This window comes from Protopterus annectens, chromosome 7.part0 (genome assembly GCF_019279795.1).
Source record: "Protopterus annectens isolate FY-2018-M chromosome 7.part0, PAN1.0, whole genome shotgun sequence".
Lineage (NCBI taxonomy): Eukaryota > Metazoa > Chordata > Ceratodontiformes > Protopteridae > Protopterus > Protopterus annectens.
In genome coordinates, this window is record NC_056739.1 from 1,968,804,645 (window position 1) to 1,968,825,490 (window position 20,846).

General features: G+C 40.8%; 1 protein-coding gene across 1 annotated transcript in view; it reads left to right on the top strand.

Annotated features, from left to right (window-relative positions):
* The window catches only part of SYNM (synemin), a 256,742-nt gene that overhangs the window by 194,551 nt on the left and 41,345 nt on the right, over window positions 1-20,846 (top strand). Inside the window, exon 3 of the mRNA XM_044078385.1 lies at window positions 7,279-7,355. Within this exon, the coding sequence (XP_043934320.1) occupies window positions 7,279-7,355 (77 nt within the window). The remainder of the gene's footprint in view (window positions 1-7,278; window positions 7,356-20,846) is intronic.

Consider the following 20,846-nt stretch of genomic DNA (forward strand, 5'->3'; position numbering starts at 1 on the left):
CTTCTTTCCTAATCCACAGAACAAAGGGGAATGGATACTGCACTCCTTAGATGTGCACAAACAATTTAGATTCTACTTGGACAGGACTAAACCTCAAAGGAAATCTGAACAACTGCTGGTGGCATTTGCTGCAGGGATAGAGGGAAAGGCTATTTCAAAGCAAACCATTTCTAAATGGATAGGCCATTGCATTCATTTCTGCTATAAGCACCATGGAAAACCTATCCCACAGGGGATCAGACCCCATTCAACTAGGGCTGCATCTACCTCTACAACCTTTCTCAGAGGCATACCTACCAGGGACATCCTAGAAGCTGCTACCTGGAGTTCTATACATACTTTCACCAAGCATTACCATTTGCCAATTTTCTCTAAATCCAGAGCTGGCTTTGCCACTGCAGTCTTGCAGGGCCTTATAGCTGGTCCTAATGCTATCTAAATTCCTCCTCCCATCCTCAGCTTTGGGAATCTACCCAAATGTGATGACTGCAACAGTGAAACACGAAGAACATAGTACAGTTGTGTTGTTGTATCTTTCGTCTTTTCCCAGTTAGGGGTCGTCACAGCGGAACTCCGGTCCACTAATGATTGGCAGTAGATTTTTATGTACCGAGTTGCCAGCTCTGACGCACAACCTTCAACGAAGGTACACCCATTCACGCATGTCTCCACAAAGAAGACGCTTTAGCTGAGAATCGAACAGGACAACGTCTTACTGTGAGGCGACAACGCTACCGCAGCACCACCACCGCAGTACACATACCATAAATGTAGATGTTCGAGTGTATTCCCTGTTGCAGTCCTGGTTACCCTCCCTCCAGCCCCCTGACTTCTTTTGGCTATACCTCTTCTCTCCTTTATTATGCTTAAAAGCTTTTTGGTGTATTTGCTTTTTTGTTGGAGGTATAACCTTGTATATTTATAGATTTCATTGCTTCCCATTAGGGGGGCACCTGACATCTGTGGCAAGAAAAACTGATGTAATGCATGTTTTATATCCCTAACAACCTGACGTCACGGAAGAAGAGACAGCAACCGATGCAGGACCCAACACTTTAATCAGGACGACTGAGGGCTACTGCAAGCAGATAACCCAAATGTGATGATTGCAACAGTGAATACACTTGAACATCTACATTTATGGTAAATGTACACAACTGTACTTTTTGCTAGGGATGGCACAATCCATGCATCCTTTTGGGTGCTCATAGAGTGCATTTGTAAAGGTTTCTACATCTTGGGCAGCATTATCTTTTAGCATGGGGGCTGTGAAACTTACCACCTCTGTCTTAAGTAAGGTAAAGTTTGCTTTAGAAAAGTTTTTTACTGTGGTTTCCTTAGTTGGGGGTGGTAGTGGGGTGTGGACATCCAGAGTGATTAGTTTATTGTCTGATCTAACCAGTGGTGGGGTGATCTCCGGTGTGGAACACCTGTTGCCCATGTTGGTGATGACCAGGTCCAGTATGTTTTCACCTCTGGTAGGGGAGTTTACCAGGTGATCCAGGGCATTTGAGTTGATGAATTCCAGGAAGTGCTGGGCCTGAGAGTTTGTACTCGAGTAGTTTTCCCAGTGAATGGTAGTTTAATTGAAATCGCCCAATATCAGGGTGTTCGGCAGGACCTTCATGTTTTCCAGTGTTTCCAGAAAGGTGGAGTGGTGGTCCTGGGTCATGGAGGGTGATCTGTAGCAGGCTGCAATTTGAATTGCAGATTTTCCCGATGTTAGTTGCACATGGATGATCTCAGAGGTATCATGCTGCCCCACTAACCTGGAGGTGTAGGTATCCTTGATGAATATGGATACACCCCCTCCTTTTGTTTTTCGGTCCGTGTTCTGTGGCCGAAACGTGTGGTATGACTTGTAGTCTGGTAGTGCTGGGTGCTCTCTGGAGCCTTGAACCAGGTTTCAGTTACTGCATAGATGTCGACGTTCTCCATACTGAGGAGTGCTTCGAGCATGTGCATTTTGAGATTTAAACTCCTGGCGTTGAGTAGCATAACCCTCAATTTTTTGTTAATTGTGCTGTTTACGGAGGTGGGTTTGACTTTTGAGCCTTGCCTAAAAAAGGCACTATGGGGGCAGCAAGAGCCTTGGCCAGTATTCGAAAGCCTAGGGATGACAGGCGCAAGCCATCTCTTCCGAAGCAGCACGGCTTGTCGAGCATGTCGTCCCAGGCTGACAGACACTGGATCCCCTTTGAAAGACACCAGAAGCTTAGCCAATTGTTGAAATTGATCATTTTTTCTTTATACTGAGGTATCATTCTTGGTGAGGGCAGGATGCTACTCAGGGTCAGGGTCATACCCGCCTGGGCTACATGATCAGAGAGCTCTTCCATGTCTCTTTTCATGTAGTCCAGGGAGGTACATCTCAGGTCATTCACACCAACATGAACAATGACAGAGTCATATTTGTGCTTGTTCTGGAGTGACCTGAGTGCTTGTGTTATGTGGTGGATTCTGGCTCCCAACAGGCAGCTAACAGCAACCTTCTGCTTGTCCAGCCTAGTGAGTGGGACGTCAGTGTGCCTGACTAGAGAGTCACCTATTAATAGTGTGTTAGGTATGTTATTTCGCCTTAAGGGCTGTGATTGTGCGGCACTCATCAAACTTGATCACAGCAATCAAAAACATGCACTCTAAGGATAGATGTCTTGCAGTCTTTACATATGACATGATAATTTCACTTCAGAAACACAAGCTGGGATAACAAGAAGTACAGGCTATGGGGAGAAAATCAATGAATTCTTTGTCTGCTTAGGCCCAAGATCAAGGAAAATGTCAGAAAAATATGTATTAATGTATGTGTTTAGTGTTTATTAGAAGCTAAAAGAGTTAACACATTTCATTCTATTTCATGTACAGTTTAGTTTTGTATGAAACTAAAAGATGCTTTTGAAACTGCAGTATGCTTTCTGAAAATTGCAAGATGCTCTCTGACCTAGTATTTGCTAGCACAGCAAAATTCATGTTTATGCCTTTTGGAAATGTACTGAGAAGCAAGTGATTATCTGCTAGGTCATGAAAATAATGAATATAACAATACTGTTTTCTATAATGTTATTGAACTTGAACAATCAGCTCTGTTCGTGTTATGAGAACATGCACAGCTGCAGAGGGAAAAGATACAGTTAGACAATGGATTGCTTAAAGAAATGGACTATAATCTGTACTTGCTTTGTGCTCGAATTAGCCATAGTACCTTGAATGGTAACATTACATAGTGAGAAGTTGTATCTAACCGGTGGTCATCAAGGCCACATTGTTTTTCTTAGGAAGTTTTTCATAAAATTGATAGTGCAAGCAGAAAATCATGGACAAACAGCTGCTATGAAGTAGTGATGTTAGAACTTGTGATTTGTTACGTCAGCTTTGTAGGCAATGTCTTGTAAGAAATGTATAAGAATGGCTCCACTTCCTGATTCTAGTTAGACAAACTCTGTATTAGCACGTTTTTGTCTCCTTGCTGCAAGATTAAAGTGCCTTAACCTGAACCTGCCGTGTATTGATCTTTTTGAAGTTGTTTATTCCTTTGACAGAAGACAACAGCCAGCTGTTCATATTTGCCTTTAAAGTTAGCACTGAGAAATTGGGCAAGCATCTGGGTAGCAACCCGTATTTATTACAGATTAACAATGACTTTCATTCATTAGCATCCCACTTGCCCATTTTTAAAATGGGTAATCCAGGTCAACTTCTTAAGGACAGGGAAGTGTAAGCTCATTAAGATGTCCAGGAACTGCCATCACTGTCTTCATTTGACTTGCATAAGTACTGGCTTTCAAAGGCTGTGCATAATCCAAACTGTCTGAAATTGCACTAAGTGCTGTATAAATTCCAGTTTCTGACACCAAAGTTAGATGCTCAACCTATACATATGAACATGTCTTAAGTGATTAATGCTTAAATCTTGCTGTCAGCAAAATGAAACTGCTAAACATTGTTGTGTCGAACAGCATCAGTTACAATGAGTAGGATTATGCAGCCATAATGTTCCTTCAGGAATCTCAATATTATACACTACACTGACTATATTTGACTAATTTATATTTGTATTGTGTGCATGTATCTTAATAAATATTCTTGTCTCTGTTTGTGTACAGATTCTTAAGTTGCTTTGACATTAAACTACTGCTTTGTAAATATTTTGATTTAACCAAAGATTATTTACTTGCTCAGAAATGTGTGATTGTGATGTGTCTTGTTTTGTTAGCTCCTGTTTTATGATAGGGTTCTATTTAAGGCAATCTCAGTCCAAGCATCTTACATTTCAATGATTAGCTAGCATAACAATCCGTCTTAAGACTGCTTTACATGTGGTTGCTATAGAGTGTCTTTCAGGCCAATCATAGATGAAGGGTCTTAGATTAGTTCACATGCCAGGGGAGTCTTACAAGAAGATATGTCATCTAATCGCACATAAACTGCAGCTTGTATTGCTTCTGGACTTAAGCACAGACAAATCCTTGATCGTAGAGGTCCTGAAGTCATATCTTACTTTCTTTACATAGCGTGACCATAACCCATTTGGTGACAATAGCTCTAGAGCTGAAGTAATGATAATCATATTGTAGCAACCTGACTCCTCTTACAGAGCCCGAGAGAGATAAACATCAAAATCAAAAGGGTTATGGGTTGTTGTTATTGACAAAGGTCTCAGAAGTGGATCTGGGGCACAGACAGTGCCTAGTCCATCAGAAAAAGTAAGTTTTGGGGTGATTACAAAAAATTAAAATTAATCTGAAAAATGGAAAAACAGGTTCTGAGGGTCTGTGAATGGAATTCGACTTTTTCTGTCACTGTAAATCAATGTCCTGAGTCTATTCCTAGTGGTCTTGCAATTCTCCAGACCCCTCTAGCATTACCAAGTGGATTCATAAGGAATTCAAAGCATCAGTTCTATTCAGATAACCTACGCTGCTTAATCCATATTTCACCACTTAGTAACCTTATGGCCAGTCAACACCTAGTCACTAGTGCCTTAGACTTATATGATCAGGGTATACTAAAAGACAGACATTACAAACTAGGAACATTCTGGAGGTCATCCAAGAGACATCTCCTGAATGTTCCTTAAACATACATCAGCATTTCCTAACAGTCAACAAACTAAAATATAATCAATATATGGAAAAGATCAGGTGAACATGTCCCAGGTAATAACTGGAATGCACTGAAATGGGATTCAGTTTTGTGTAGCTACTAGTTTATTTTTAAGTATACTATGCCATCAGTGACTAATCTGTCTCAGCACAACAGAAATAACATTTGTGGCAGAATCTTACGTGAAATTTTGCATTTATATGGGCACCGGCACTTTGTGAGTCAGAACTGATTTCTGTGTTTTCATGTAACTATACGGAGAGTTGCCATGGCATCAAACTGTGCATAATGATGTACAGTCAGCTGATGCTGCAGTAGTTGTTATTTGTTTCTCTGTGGATTCATTTGTCTGTGGATTCAAGACCACTATTTTTAGGAATAGCGTTGGCTTCTGTGCAGACTCATCCAATTGCTGGAAGTAGTACTTTCCTGTATAAACAAGGCAGATTCCATGTTTTTGGCCTGCTGTAGTGGGGGGGGGGGGATACCATATACCAGAGAGCTGAGGTAGAGCTCTTATATGTAGTCTTTCTCTCAGACAGAGGCACCAGAGTTGTTTCTGCCCAGTCATCGCCTCCATTGGAAGTATGGGATGCTAGCTCAGGTAAAAGCAGACTGCAAGTAGACATCAAGAGCTAGTAATAAAAAGCAAATTCCTGAAAATCATCCTACAACTGCTTTGTCCATTCCTCTGCTTTTCCACTAATTCACTCCAGCATCATTATCCCCATGGACATGTACTGAGACACTGACACAGTTATTGGCTCATTCTGCTTAATGCATCTTTTCAGATTCAGTCCATCCTATGTTTTTAATGAGTCAGGTCAGCATAATTTCAGTTCAGCTGTTTACATTCTGCGCCATTACACTACAGTAGTTTCATGTCTGAAGTTTTGAAGTTTTACAGAGGCAAATGTGAGCACCTAAATCTCAGTCTAGATATGGTAAGAGAAACAAGTGAGTGAACTTCTAATGGAAGGTTATAAGTGTAAGGAAATTGCACATGAAAAGAAAAAAAATCAAATTTGACACAGACAGAAAATAAGCTGTTGACTAATCAGTATTAGCAGAAGGTTCTTGAATAAAACAGCAACTTTATTTGTACACAGGTACTAGGTAGCATTTTCACATGGATAGCAAGCAGTCCAGCTGTAAACTGATTATCTCTAAAAGTAAGAAACAGAAGCATTTTTATAAGCATATAATTAAGCACAACCTGTTATGACATAGCTACATAAATGGAAGGCAGATGGTGTGTTGGCATTAAAAAAAAAAAAAAGTATGAGTTATGTCAAACAAAAATCTATATGAAGAAAAAACATATGTCATTACATGAAATACAATCCAATAAAATATCTTATAGTGTCACAATGTACAATTTTCAATGTATTTACCTTAAAGTACAGGAGAAATATCAATGTCTGCAAATGTGGGAATGTAATACATGATGGTGTTTCTTGAAATTATCTGTATAGAATACCATGAAGCAAAATGCCCATATGGTATGTTTTCATGTATTGTGTCACAACTGTAATAGTAAAGTCTACAATCTAGCAACATACCTTTATGTTTGTCTGTTATTTGATGGAAGAATACACATTTTACAAGTAATCCATTTTATAAACATTTTTGAGTATTGAATTGTATTTCACCTGTAGAGATATCAACACTCCCTTATTATGTGAATCACTTTGTGTAAATTAACATGTGACACAGTACAAACACCAGAGGGACTGACTTTAGTTTTAAGAAGTTAGTTAGTATTCCAGAACTAGGAAGAGCTTTACCTCTCAAAAACTTCTGTTACACAGAAATAGGCTGTCTTTGGTTTAAAATACAATTCATATGCAAGATGTCATTAGATGAGTGTATGGGTGGTAAAATTGCACACAAGATAATGGCATGTAAGTACACTGTACATTTGTGGTATAAAGTTTGATTCCCCCCAGAGAGAGATGTGGTGACCACTGATGCATATTACTAAGCCTCTCAGTGTATAGTATTAGGAACAATCTAGAGGAAACATAGTTATATGCCTTCATTCTCAGGTAGAGAAATAAACAAGGGCATAGTCATGGGGTACCTCTGTTTGGGGAATGAGACTGGTAGAATTTAGCAGTGATAAAAAGCTTAAATGTGATGTGATGTTTCTAATAGTACTCTTTTCACATTTAGGGCCTTGTTGGAAGAAGAAGAATGCAACCCAGAAACCGATTTGTGGACTGAACAAAGTACAAGAAAACCATCACCAGGTAAGCCATAAATATTAATTCAAGTACATTTCAAAAGAAAATTCCACTGATGGCCTGAAGTTGTACTATTTTAACTAAAACAAACACTTGCCACAGGGCAACTGTGGACCAGTATACATTCTGTGACCAGCCTTTTTACATCAGTATTGATGTTCATCGTGCATACAGCTGCAGTCATAACAGATGGGTTCTCCTGCCGTCAGGCGGGTCCTCGGTCGGCCGAATTCCAAAGTCTAGGTCCGGCGTCGGTTGTCGTCGCTTCTTCCCTGACGTCAGTGCGACAGGGGTATAAAAGAACCAGCCAATACCATTTTCTTCAGTCTTTCTTGCCGTGCGGTGCCCGAAGCAGAAGCAGTTCGCAAGTGCCGGTCGGCCAGCTCCTGAAATTATGAAAATTTTGCAACCGAAGTCTTCTTGAAAGCTAAGTACCCCGTTGGGGAAACTTTTCTTGCCTCAGACCGATGTCAGACAAAGTTAATAATTGTATTTCATGTGGGAAGCAAATACCGCATAAGGATTTTCATTCCCTCTGTATTCCTTGTTTAGGCCCAGACCACGACGTCTCGGTCTGTCGTTTTTGTGCTACATTCAACAAACGCACCATTAAGCGTCGGGCGGAGTTCGCCCAGCATTATTTTTGGCAAAAATTTTAACTATATTATGTCGTCGGATACTCCGACTCCAGTTTTGTCTAAAAAGCGCAAAGATAAGGACCGACACACGAGGTCCACGGCCTCTACCGACACCACACCAAAGCCGACTACAGGTGGTCCGGTTCTCAGCGAGGCACCTACGCAGCCCCTGACTACCGACACTTCATTGGCAGTGTCTTCTGTGCCCGAGGTCGCAGGCTCCTCGGCCCACACCCCGACTACAGATACTGAAGCCACTCTTGGTGGTGAATCTCAAAATGTAGACAGGTCTGCCTCCTCTCAAGGTGTCTTCAGACCTTCCTCTTCTTTTTCCATCAAGGCTTTCACTAAGTCTAAAGCAGCCATGCATTCTAAGAGACAAGCTACACAGGGCCCATCTCCAGGCCCCATGCCTAAAAAACAGATGCTTAAAATGGCTGAGGATTTAATTACTCTTATCAGGGGTTCTCAACCCCCCCGGACAAAAGGCCCAGAGTGGAGGAAGAATCCCCCTCCTCTGATCAGGCCTCCATTATATCAGAGCACTCTGATGAACAGGAACATTCTTACTCCCCTTTTGAAGATTCTGATGCAGAGGAGTCCATTCTGTCTGTATCCCCCCCAGAGGATTACTCATTTGGGGAAACCTTGCATACCTTAAGGGAACACTTCCACTGGGAAGGCCAAGAGTACTCAGATTCCAAGAAAAGGCTTAGGGAATTTCTCTTGCTACCTCAGCACAGGCCTCTGGCTATACCTCCTGTCTTGGACATACTAGATGATGTGTACTCGGAGGCCTGCCTTAACCCGGATTCTTTACCTCCAGCCCCAGTCAAGCCTGACAGGTACTACCGGGTTCCTGACTCACACCAATTTCTATACAAAAGCCATGCTGCTGACCCAGAAACTATCTCACAGGGCCCCAAGGGAATTAAGGCCTCCACTGCTAAAAATCCATTACCTTCCGAGAGAGATTCCAGATCCTTAGAAAGGTGGGGAAAAAAGGTATATACCTCGGCCACCTTAACCATGAGGGCATTAAACTGCCAGTTCCATATGCTAAAGTACCAACAGTTTCTGTTATCACAATTGAGAAGTAAAATGTCACAACCTGAACAACCAGACTTGAAGGAGTTGCAGGATTTGATGCATAGTGCAGAACAAGTGGGTAAACATACCTTGCAATGTGGTTTTGATGCTCTAGAGGCCTCATGTAGAGCTGCTGTTACAGGATCAGTCATACGTAGACATGCCTGGCTCAAGGAACAAACATTACCAGATCATGTCAAAGCTAAATTACTAGATGCCCCTCTACAAAAGGATGTATTATTTGGTGCTAATGCTGAGGAGGTATTAAAGAAAATGGAAGAAAAGGCTAAATCAATGCAAACAGTGAAAGATTTTCTACAGGTACAATCCCACATTTCAGTAGAAATTGGCCTTCAAAAATTGGACCATTCCAGCCATGGACAGACCCCATAGAGGTAGATACAGGCATCCGAGGGGCAGAGGGCAATCCCAAGGATCGTTTAGAGGCAGACAATGGCAAGCTCCTACACAAAGAGGTGGTGAGGATAGTTCGCAGCCATTCAGAAAACAAGCCGAATGACTTTCCCCCTTTGCATGCCAAGCAAGGCTCAAATGGCAGCACCCTTAGGTGGAAAACTGGCATTATTTTCAAAAAATTGACATATTGTCACAAAAGACAAATGGATCCTGGACATTATAAACAGAGGCTACAGATTCCATTTTCACACCCTTCCAAAAATGAGAGGCATGCCAAACCTGCCACACAATCAAAGGGCAGAGGCACAAAGACAAATTTCAGATCTCATAGACATGAAAGCTATTCAAGAGGTACCTACTCACGAACAAGGTCAAGGTTTTTATTCCAGACTATTCCTGGTACCAAGGAAGGGAAAAGATTGGAGACCTATTTTGGACCTATCCATCCTAAACACATTTTTACTCGTACCAAAATTCAAGATGCTCACTTTACAGCAGCTTCTTCCCATGCTGGGCAAGGAGTCTTGGCTGGTAACATTGGACCTCAAGGAGGCATACCTGCATGTCCCAATCAGACAAAATTGCAGAAGATACCTCAGATTTCTTGCAGGTTCAACCCATTATCAATTCTCTGCATTGCCCTTTGGCTTATCTACTGCACCCAGAGTATTCACGAAATGCCTGGCATCAGTAATTGCCTACTGCAGACTTCAAGGGATACAAATATACCCCTATTTGGACAACTGCCTGATCCAAGCGGACAGCAAGCACATACTTATGAAACATCTGGCTTATGTAATAATGTTGTTGAATTCTCTGGGATACACAGTCAACAAAAAGAAATCAAGGCTAATACCCTCTCGGAAATAATTTTCCTGGGTGCCAACTTGGACACAAACACCCAGATGGCCTACCTCACGCCAGAGAAGCAGGGGCAACTAACTCAATACTTCAGAACACTAGCAAATTTCACCAGGCTGACTGCAAGGAAAATCCTGCAGGCTCTGGGATTCATGGCATCTTGCATCTTACTAATCCCATGTGCAAAGCTGCATATGAGGAAACTTCAATGGTACCTGAAAAACCTATGGTCTCAACACAGCCACAGTTTGGAAACAATAGTACCACTAATTCCATGTCTTCAAAAGGAATTTCTGTGGTGGGCTCAAGCATGCCAAACAAATACAGGTCTCCCATTCAGCAAGCCTCAAGCAAATCAAGTCATCACAACAGACGCCTCGGACTATGCCTGGGGGGCGCACATGACAGATCGGTGCATTCAGGGCAAATGGTCCCAAAAAGAAAATCACCTTCACATCAATCAAAAGGAAATGCTAGCAGTAATAAATGCTATTATAGCTTTCAAAGACCTTCTGCATCCAGGTCAACTATTGATAAGGACAGACAACACCACAGTAATGTGGTACATAAACAAACAGGGAGGAACCCATTCATACCCCTATGCAGGCTGGCCATGTCACTTTGGAACATGGCTCTGGACTTACAAATCGAACTTCAAGCACAGTACTTGCCAGGCAAGGAAAACACGCTGGCAGACAACCTAAGCAGAAATATGACAGATCCACACGAATGGAAGTTGCATCCTCAAGTTTTTACAGAGATAATTCAAGCATGGGGAAGGCCAGACATAGATCTCTTTGCCTCCCACAAAAATCACCAATTGACAAAATTCTGCTCAAGGATTTTTCATCCAAAGGCCTGGAGAGTGGACACTCTCTCTTTCAGTTGGACAACAATGACAGTTTATGCCTTCCCACCTCTTCCTCTGCTGCCCAAAGTTCTATTAAAAACCAGAGCAGACAGACCAAAGATGATTCCAATTGCTCCAGACTGGCCAAGACAACACTGGTACCCACTCCTGAGGAGCCTGACGCATTCCCCACCATGGACCCTGCCTCTACTGCCTCTTCTTCTGACTCAGCACAGCTTCAAAACTTTTCACAGTCAGCTGAAAACACTCAATCTAGCTGCATGGAAGATTCCTTAACATCACAACAGACCCTACTCTCCAAGGAGGTGCAGGATGTCATTTTGGAGGCCAGAAGGCCGTCTACTAGAAAAGCTTACTCTGCAAAATGGAAACGGTTTTGTGCCTGGAATGAGAAAAAGGGCCAGAATCCTGGAAAACTGAATTTACCTCAAATATTACAGTATCTAGCTGAGCTGCTAAGCAGTGGACTTTCATTCTCCTCCATCAAAATCCATGCCTCAGCCATTTCTGCAGAATACAACACTGATCCACCTTTATTCTCTCACCCCTCTTAAGACAGTTCCTCAGAGGGGCTAAGAATCTAAAACCCCCAAGGAAACAACCAATACCTGCTTGGGATCTCAATTTCATTCTAGAAAAGCTGACCTTGCCTCCTTTTGAGCCAGCTGCCTCAACAGATTTGCAATATTTGTCCTGGAAAACAGCTTTCCTTCTGGCTATTACCTCAGCTCGTAGGGTATCGGAACTACAAGCTCTCATGGCTGTGCAGCCTTTTATCATCTTCCATCAGGACAGAGTTTCCTTACGAACCAACCCATCCTTTATGCCATAAGTGGTATCCAGGGTAGCTTTGAATCAGGCTATACACTTACCTACCTTTTATCCTAATCCTCAAAACAAAGGGGAGAGATTACTACATTCCTTGGACATCCACAGACAACTGTGTTATTATTTGGACAGAACAAAGCCTTTCAGAAAATCAGAACAGCTCTTTGTGTCCTATGCTATAGGAGCTCAAGGGAAGCCAATTTCCAAACAGACAATCTCAAAATGGATAGCCCACTGCATACGCTTTTGTTATTCTTTTCATGGCAAAACTGTACCTATAGGCATCAGATCTTACTCCACAAGGGCCACAGCTACCTCTGCAGCTTTCCTCAGAGGAGTTCCTACCAAATATATTTTGGAAGCAGCCACTTGGAGTTCTGTGCATACCTTCTCCAAGCACTACCACCTTCCATTATACTCCAAATCTAGAGCAGGCTTTGCCACTGCAGTCTTGCAGGGCATTCTGGCTCCTCCTAGTTCCATCTAGTGCCTACCACCCCTTTCTTAGCTTTGGTATTCTACCCATCTGTTATGACTGCAGCTGTATGCACGATGAACATAGTACAGTTTTGTACCTACCATAAATGTAGATGTTTGAGTGCTAATACAGCTGCAGTCCAGGTTTCCCTCCCTCCTTCCCCTCTTGGGACAGGCCTATTGGCTAACACCGCCTCATACAACCTGATTGGGGTATTCATTCATGGTGTATTTGCTTGCACTACTGTATTTTGATTATATGGCATTGCTTTATTACACAAATTTATGTATTGCCTTCCTTCTGGGGGCACCTGACATCTGGGGCAAGAAAAACTGAAGAAAATGGCACCGGCTGGTTCTTTTATACCCCTGTCGCACTGACGTCAGGGAAGAAGCGACGACAACTGACGCCGGACCTAGACTTTGGAATTCGGCCGACCGAGGACCCGCCTGATGGCAGGAGAACCCATCTGTTATAACTGCAGCTGTATTAGCACTCGAACATCTACATTTATGGTAGGTACAAAACTGTACTTTTTAAGATACAGTAAGATTTTGTTAATGTGGCATGATGGATGCCTTTTCTTTTTTGGGAGCACAGCACAATATATAACACAACATATGCCAGAGAAACATATAATAGTTGTCTATAGTGTCACTTAAAGTTAATAACTTTCTGGGCTGTAGTCACTTCATTATTTTGTTTCAACTGCCTGCCTTTTGGTACAGGAGCAGAGTATCCCTTTATGCCAGCTGTGACTCAAGACTAACTAGAAACCATGGTGTCAGTGGGCTAGCTGGGGAGAGATATTAGAAGTCAGCTCACTCACCTGCTGCTATGGAGATGGTTGAGGATAAGAGATAGTGCATCCAAAGCCACCCCCATGAGCAAAAATCTCCAGTAAAAATGGGGGTATGTGGAGGAGTGTCAGGCAAAACAATGGGGAGAGGGCTCCAACATGGGTGACATACATTATGAATGTGAATGGTGTTTTCTGGCAATGAGCCCCACTCCACACTCTTTCCTTATGCAATATGAAGCAGTGTCCTGAGACAACAGGTAATTATAAACAGAAAGTAAGTGTGCCCTTTGTAGAATGCTGCTATTGAGGTCCACCTCTTCAAGCTCCATCACTACTAAGAAAAAGATTGAAGGTCATAGTCAGTAAATACCCCAGATACATGATTAGTTTATATGGAAGACAAAAATTGACTAAAAGTTCTTTCCTGTCTCGTAAATATAATTATCTCATCATAGCATAAAGGTTACTTCTGTTTTCAAATGTGCAAAACTATTTTGAAGTGTCCTTTAAGGATCTGAAAAAAAAGACTTTAATTAATGTGTCTTTAATTAATGTGTCTTTAATTGGGATGTACTTTCTTCTTGCCTAATTTCAGTTATTTTCCTTAAGGCTCTTATATTTATGGGTATATGCACCTTCTGCTGAGACATATTGTGGCATTATACATTGTTCTAGAAGAGTGTGTCTAATCCCTGAACTTCCAGGCAGCATTTTTCATCTGCTTGCACAATTTACGTCAGTCCACATGTTCATTAAAAAAGATGTCTGCCTTCACTGATGAAAGTAGCCAAACTCTCAAAGTGTTCTAGTAGCTTCCAGTGATCAAAACCCTCATTTGTATTGCATGTACTGCTTGGGAGAACTGTGGTGGCAAGTCAGACTAACTGCCCAAAGACTCATGGGGTAGAAGCTCCTGGATTGCCTCACAACTCATAGGATGCCGTCAGTTGAGACTACCCAGTATGAGTATATAAAGGCCAGGCATCAACAATATAACAAAGCTGGCAACAAACTACAGGAATCGGGACGGATTTAATGATGTTTAGTTAGATTGAATTTTAAATTGTTTAAATCCCAAAAGGGCATAAATATATGACTCAAGTCCCTATGTACCCAATGGCTTATAGACATGCATATATTACTGAAGCAACTGCTACATTTCATTTATTTATTTATTTATTTGTTTAACAGTCGTTTACCAAGAAAGTCCAACTTGGTACAAAGCCAATTTTCAGCAGGGGCACAGGGAGAAACGCTCCAGATGCACATCTTTGTAATTATTATTATATATTTCTTATTGAAAAATAGTAACTCATTCTCAACAGACATGAAATATTCCCTGCATATACAAAACATTTCAAATGACTATCTAAAAAATACTTTAAGACAGCATATGGAAAACTTTGGAAACTATATATCTTAAAAAGCACTGTAAAGGAAATACAATATAAGGTAATAATCTAGATACTCAGCATATAACAATAATAGAAATACAACAAGGAGGGGCAGCTTTTAGCTCATACCTTTGTTTTTATCAAACTAGAAGATGCTTAGAAATGTCAGGATTTGTATAAAATGAAGTTAACATACTACACCTACAGTCCATTCATTCCTCCTAAAGACCAGTGCCAGGTGGCAAGAGTGATGCCATTATGCTCTCTGGGAACTAGTGTTTTTTTTTTTTTACTGTAGTCCTACCATTTCTCCTCTGCACATCTACTACATCTCAAGGACCTGGCATGTAATGAATATATGCAAAAGATGTGTGTGCCATTTTCATGACAGGTGTCCCCTCAATAGCCCTCTTTTCTTTGAAGCACGCCACCTGTGGTTATCCTTGACTTCCACAAGTTCTTCTACATGGAATCAGCACCTTAGGTATGCACTTTTCAACACTTATCCTAAAAAGAATTGAGCAGGCCATGAGTCATAATTTCTTTCTATCTCCCTGGCCGACTCTTCCAACCGAGCCCAGCTTAGCTAGGTTGTAGTCAGGCGTTAACCATTTATACCATGGACCTGACTCAGTGTTGTTTGTCAAAGAATATAAAATGATCTTTTTGGAGGGAGTCTTTTTTCCAAAGATGTTTTCTTACTGAATGGATCACCTACTACACCAAGTATAACTATTAAACTATGTCATGTTTTGAAGAAAAACATGTTTTTGGTCATTCTTTTTGTGCCTAATCTAATGTAGAGTTGCAGGGAAGCCCAAGCCTATTTGGGTGATAACTGATCACATGACACACACACACACACACACACACACACACACACACACACACACACACACACACACACACACACACACACACACACATTTTCACATGGCACACACCTATAGGCAATTTAAGGGATCACAGTTGATCTTCGGGATAGGGTAAGAAACCATGAAAACATGGGAATGAAGAGAAGAATGTACACAGAAAGCACGCCAGCCAAGAACCAAACTGGAGAACTAAGTGCTAAGATGCTGCTCTCCTCTGCCGCACCAAAAATATATATGCAGCATAAAATATACATTTACGGCTGTAGAGGGTGCTGTAGGTAGTCTTAATGTTAGTGTGGGCCAATAGATGAGGTAGCTACAGCCAGGTAAGAAACTGAGGTGCAAGAGTGTGATTCATTCCATTAATATGGCTACTTCCAAGTTTTGCAATCTTATTATAAGATTATTCCAGTGTGGCTAGCTGGCAGGACTGTGGATCAGTAAAAACTGATGAGGCAGAAGCCTAGGCTGTGGCCTAACATGCATGTTGTGATAGAACAGGCTTTCCATCCAAATGAAGAAGAGTTCTTCCCTATCCCAGGGAATTAGAATATTCCCCTGCTCTAGCACCTATTTCTGTTGTAGACAAAGGCATCCTAAGGATGTCTGACCATCCATGCCCAAGCCTACATATACCTCTTAAAATAACCCTTAGGGTGTTAAAACCTGCCAGATACATTTGAGAAGCATGGCCAGGCTTAAAAGGCCTCCCTGGGCTCATTAACCTAGTAATCACATATGAAACTATAAAAGTCTTAGCTTATGGTTGTTTTTTGACCTACATATTTATGTGCTGATCAAATCTTAATATGTTGTCAAATATTATACTTAGTAGAGTTGAAAAAATAGGCATTTATCAGCGATTTAGTTTTAGAAGCAAAATGAATTTAAGTGATTCTTTTTATTAATAATTTTATTGAATTATCACCTAAAATGTAGGCAAACATGCATTTATATAAAAGAAAACAAACCATATTAACATGTTCTTAGTTACAAACATTAAACATCATATGTTTTTGTACAACTTTCATCAATCCAACATTTCCTACATTTCTCAGTTCCTGCCTTCCTGTAAATCTTAATCCTCCTTCAAAACATTATTCTGCATGCATTGTTCCCATAATTTCCATTTTTTTTTCTATGTAATTTGCTCCTACCCTTTTCTAAAGATCACACTTCCAGTTCTTTTATCTCTGTTACAATATTCAGTACTGCAAATACACTTGGTTTACACTTTTATTTCCATTTTCTAGTAATTGCTTTTTTGGCAGCCACCAGAATTAAACAAAGCAAGCCCTTATTATGTCTAAGTCAATTCAGATCCTGTATCCCAGCTCAGAAAATAATTTCCTTAGTTATATCCATTTATTTGCCTAATATTTTGGGTCTATATTAGATCACCAACCGCTTAAAAAAGCGAATGGTGAATAATGGACCCTATGTAAGCAAAAGCTTACAATCTCGAACTGTCAGAACAGCGATTTTTTTCTAGGGAAAAAAAAATCGTTGTTCCAAAACACATGCACACAACACAAGCACACCAAACAAACAGCAATCCACACACATACACCTAAAAACTTACACCTAACCCTACATTAAACTAAACACACACCACTAACTATCCACTTACCTTAACCCAAACCCTAACCCTAAGGTCCATCACTATCGCACACTCACCTCTCCCACTCCCTAACCCTAACTCACCTAACCCACCCTAACCCTCACATCCACACAATCGCACACTTACCCGAACCCGACCCGTAATTTTCCACCATAGTGCTGAAAATACCGAAGCAACAGAAACGGACAACTAGGAAAAAATGTGGTTTTCTGCTGCTTCGATATTTTAAGCTTTCGCTGCATAGGGTTCGATATTAGAACATTCAAAGGTTTGCATCCTCGATGTTCTAATATAGACCCAATATGTTTAACCAGAGTTCTCTGTAGGACATTTTTGATTTCTGCAAACTTATTACACTCCCAAAACATATGTTCCCAGTTACCTCTTTCTTCCCCATCACACCTGCAACATTTGACATATACCTGAGAAAATATTCTTTGGAGTCCAGTTGGGGTATAAAAATACCTATGCAAATACTTCCAAGCAAAAATCCTAAATCTTCTAGACATTGTTGCATGCTTTTGGAGCCATATGTATGTCCTCCCATTGCTTTCTTGTGAATTACAGAATGATACCACAGTATAAGGACAACATGATTGACTTCAACAATTGGCTAAGCTTCTGGTGTCATTCAGAGGGGATTGAGTATCTGTCTGCCTGTGATGACATGATCGACAGACCACAATGCTTTGCCAGAGATGGTCTGCACCTGTCACCCCTGGGATTCAGGTTACTGGCTAAGGCTCTTGCCACCCCTCTAGTGCCTTTTTTAGGCAAAGTTCAAAGGACAAAACCACCACCATAACAGGTACAAGCATGCAAAATCTGAAGGTAATGCTACTCAATGCTAGAAGTCTAAACCTCAAAATGCACTCTCTCAAGGCACTCCTAAAAATGGAGAACATCGATATCTGTGCAGTAACTGAGACCTGGTTCAAGGCTCCAGAGAGCGCCCCTGCAATACCAGGCTACAACTCTTATCACACTTTTTGGCCATCAAACCAGGACTGAAACACTAAAGGTGGAGGAGTGTCCATATTCACCAAGGATATTCACACCACCAGGCTAGTTGCACAACAAAATGCATCTGAAATTCTCCAGATGCAACTAACTCTAGGTATGAGTGAGACTGCAATCCAAATTTTAGCTTGCTACAGATCCCCACCATGCCCCAAGATTCTCACTACACCTTTCTAAACATACTGGAAAATATTAAGATGCAACCAAATACCCTAATACTGGCTGATTTCAACTACCCTGCCATTAAGTGGGAAAACTACTCATGTACCAACACCTTTGCCCAACGGTTCTTGGAATTCATAAATTCCAATACCCTGGATTAACTAATCCATAGTCCGACCAGGGGCCAATATCCTAGACCTGGTCATTACCAACATGGAAAATCGATGCTCCACACCTATGGTCATCCCCTCGTTGGTCAGGTCTGACCATAAGCTAATCACCCTTGACATCCACATGCCTCTCCTACCCCCCAGTAAGGAAACCTCTGTAAAAAACTTCTCCAAAGCCAACTTCATGATACTCAAGTCAGAAGTGACAAACGTCATGACACCCATACAGATGGGAACTGAAAGTTCAATTGCTGAATCTTACACTAAGGCACTGTATGAGCACCTCCACTCATGCATGAATCATGCCATCCCAAATAGAACCAAGATGCTCTCTTCCAAAAAAGGAAGCCAATCTGGTGATCCCCTGCCATAAACAAACTTTACAACAAAATGAAGAAACTGTTGCAGAAAAGTGGAAAATCCCAGGATGCAAAAAAACTCCCTTACCAGCCTCAGTAAGAAGCTGAGATTCCTCATAAAATCCTCCAAAGCTCGTTACGAAAATAAAATTGCCAAAGATTCCAAAGACAACCACAAGGCATTCTATAGCTATGTCAAGAATCTGAGTGCTTTCTTTACATCAAGACTCACCAACAACAGCAGCATTGTATTTTGCTTCCCTCTGGATCATCATTGTTCTAATAATGTTCTAAAATGCTTGCCCAACCGCCACAAAACTACACTGATCCATATCTATCAATTTTGGCAACTCCTTTACCATTCTGTTAGCAATTATAGTTATAAACACTTTATAATAATGGTTTAAAATGGAAATTGACCTATATGAAGCTTGGTCTGATGGGTTTTTACTATCTTTAGATATTACAGCCACCACAGCTTTCTTCCAGGATGCTGGTGCATCCCTTCATTTTAAAATACTGTTAAAAAACTTTTAGATCTTTATCACTTTCTTCCCTCCTATCTTCCAGACTTCTACAGGAATACCACCTATTCCTGGAGACTTTCCTGCAGATTGATTATATGGCACCATTTTTATCTCATCTCCTCCTATCTTAACTATTAATTGTTGAGCCTCATCTACCCCTAACCCTGACATAATTAAGTCTTCCATAAATATTGCCATTTGTGCTCTTTCTTTATTTCCACATTTCTCCGCTTTATCCAAATTTTCATAAAATGTCCAAAATATCTCTAATACTTCTACTGGATCTCTGGTTATTTTCCTTGTTATAGGCTCCCTATGTTTCTATTTTCTGGTGCCCATGTCATTATGCTAAAAGTTTTTGTGCTCTAGAGATATTATCAAAAAGTTGTTTGACAACAATCTTTCTAAACTCATGCATATTATCCATATCCACCATTATTTCCTCTTCAGCACCCTGCAGTTGCACCTGTTCTTATTCTGGGAGATCCCAATTATTCTGGAATACTTTAACCTTTGTCAGCCCCTATAAATCATTCATGTTACCTTTTAAACATATCTCTTTTTCTTTTATTTCTACCCTGTTTTTAAACTACATTTTTATTTTATCCAACTCGCTAACTATAACTTCTTAAAACATTTCTATCTTCCTTAATAACTCCCAAATAATTTCCACTACCCATTAATGTCTTTTTAACATGTAGGTGGTGCAGCACAAGTGTTTCCTATTTACTTCACTATTCTGCATTTTTATCTTTGGTGTTACTGGTGTATCATCTGAAATAGTTATTGGATGTGTGTCAAAGCTTTCAAGTAAATGCACATGTTCCTGTGATATTTAATTTCTGTCTCATCTAGCACAATTATTGTACCTTGGGGGAATAATATGTACATTCTCTCCACATTCCTAGTACTAAATTCACATCATCCATAACAAATAATCTGATATTGTTAATCCTCGTTCATTCCTTATGCATGGGTATTGGTTCCAACCTCAGAACCGAGCCAGCCATTTTCCAAGCTCGGGTCAGCTACAAACTCTCGAGCTAAACTCTTACCCATAATCCCCCTCTCCCTGTTACCTCAGATTTTGTTTGCTGCATTGCCATTCGGTCATGTCAAGCTGCATTTCTTGAGCTAAGTATAGATATTTGTTGTCAGACTAGTCATATATATAATTTTTTCCTGTCAGAAAATATTTTATTTTGTTGTCTCTTACCCTATCACATTTATCGGCCATATTTTCTTGAGTTTTCTTCTCTTTACTCTGTACCTTTTACTGTGAGGTATTTCTCCCTTACCATCGTTGGTAATGTCTTCTTTTCTTCATACCTTTGGGTATTCTTTTGTACCATTGCTGGTACCCTTCTACTGTCCCCTTTTTCTAT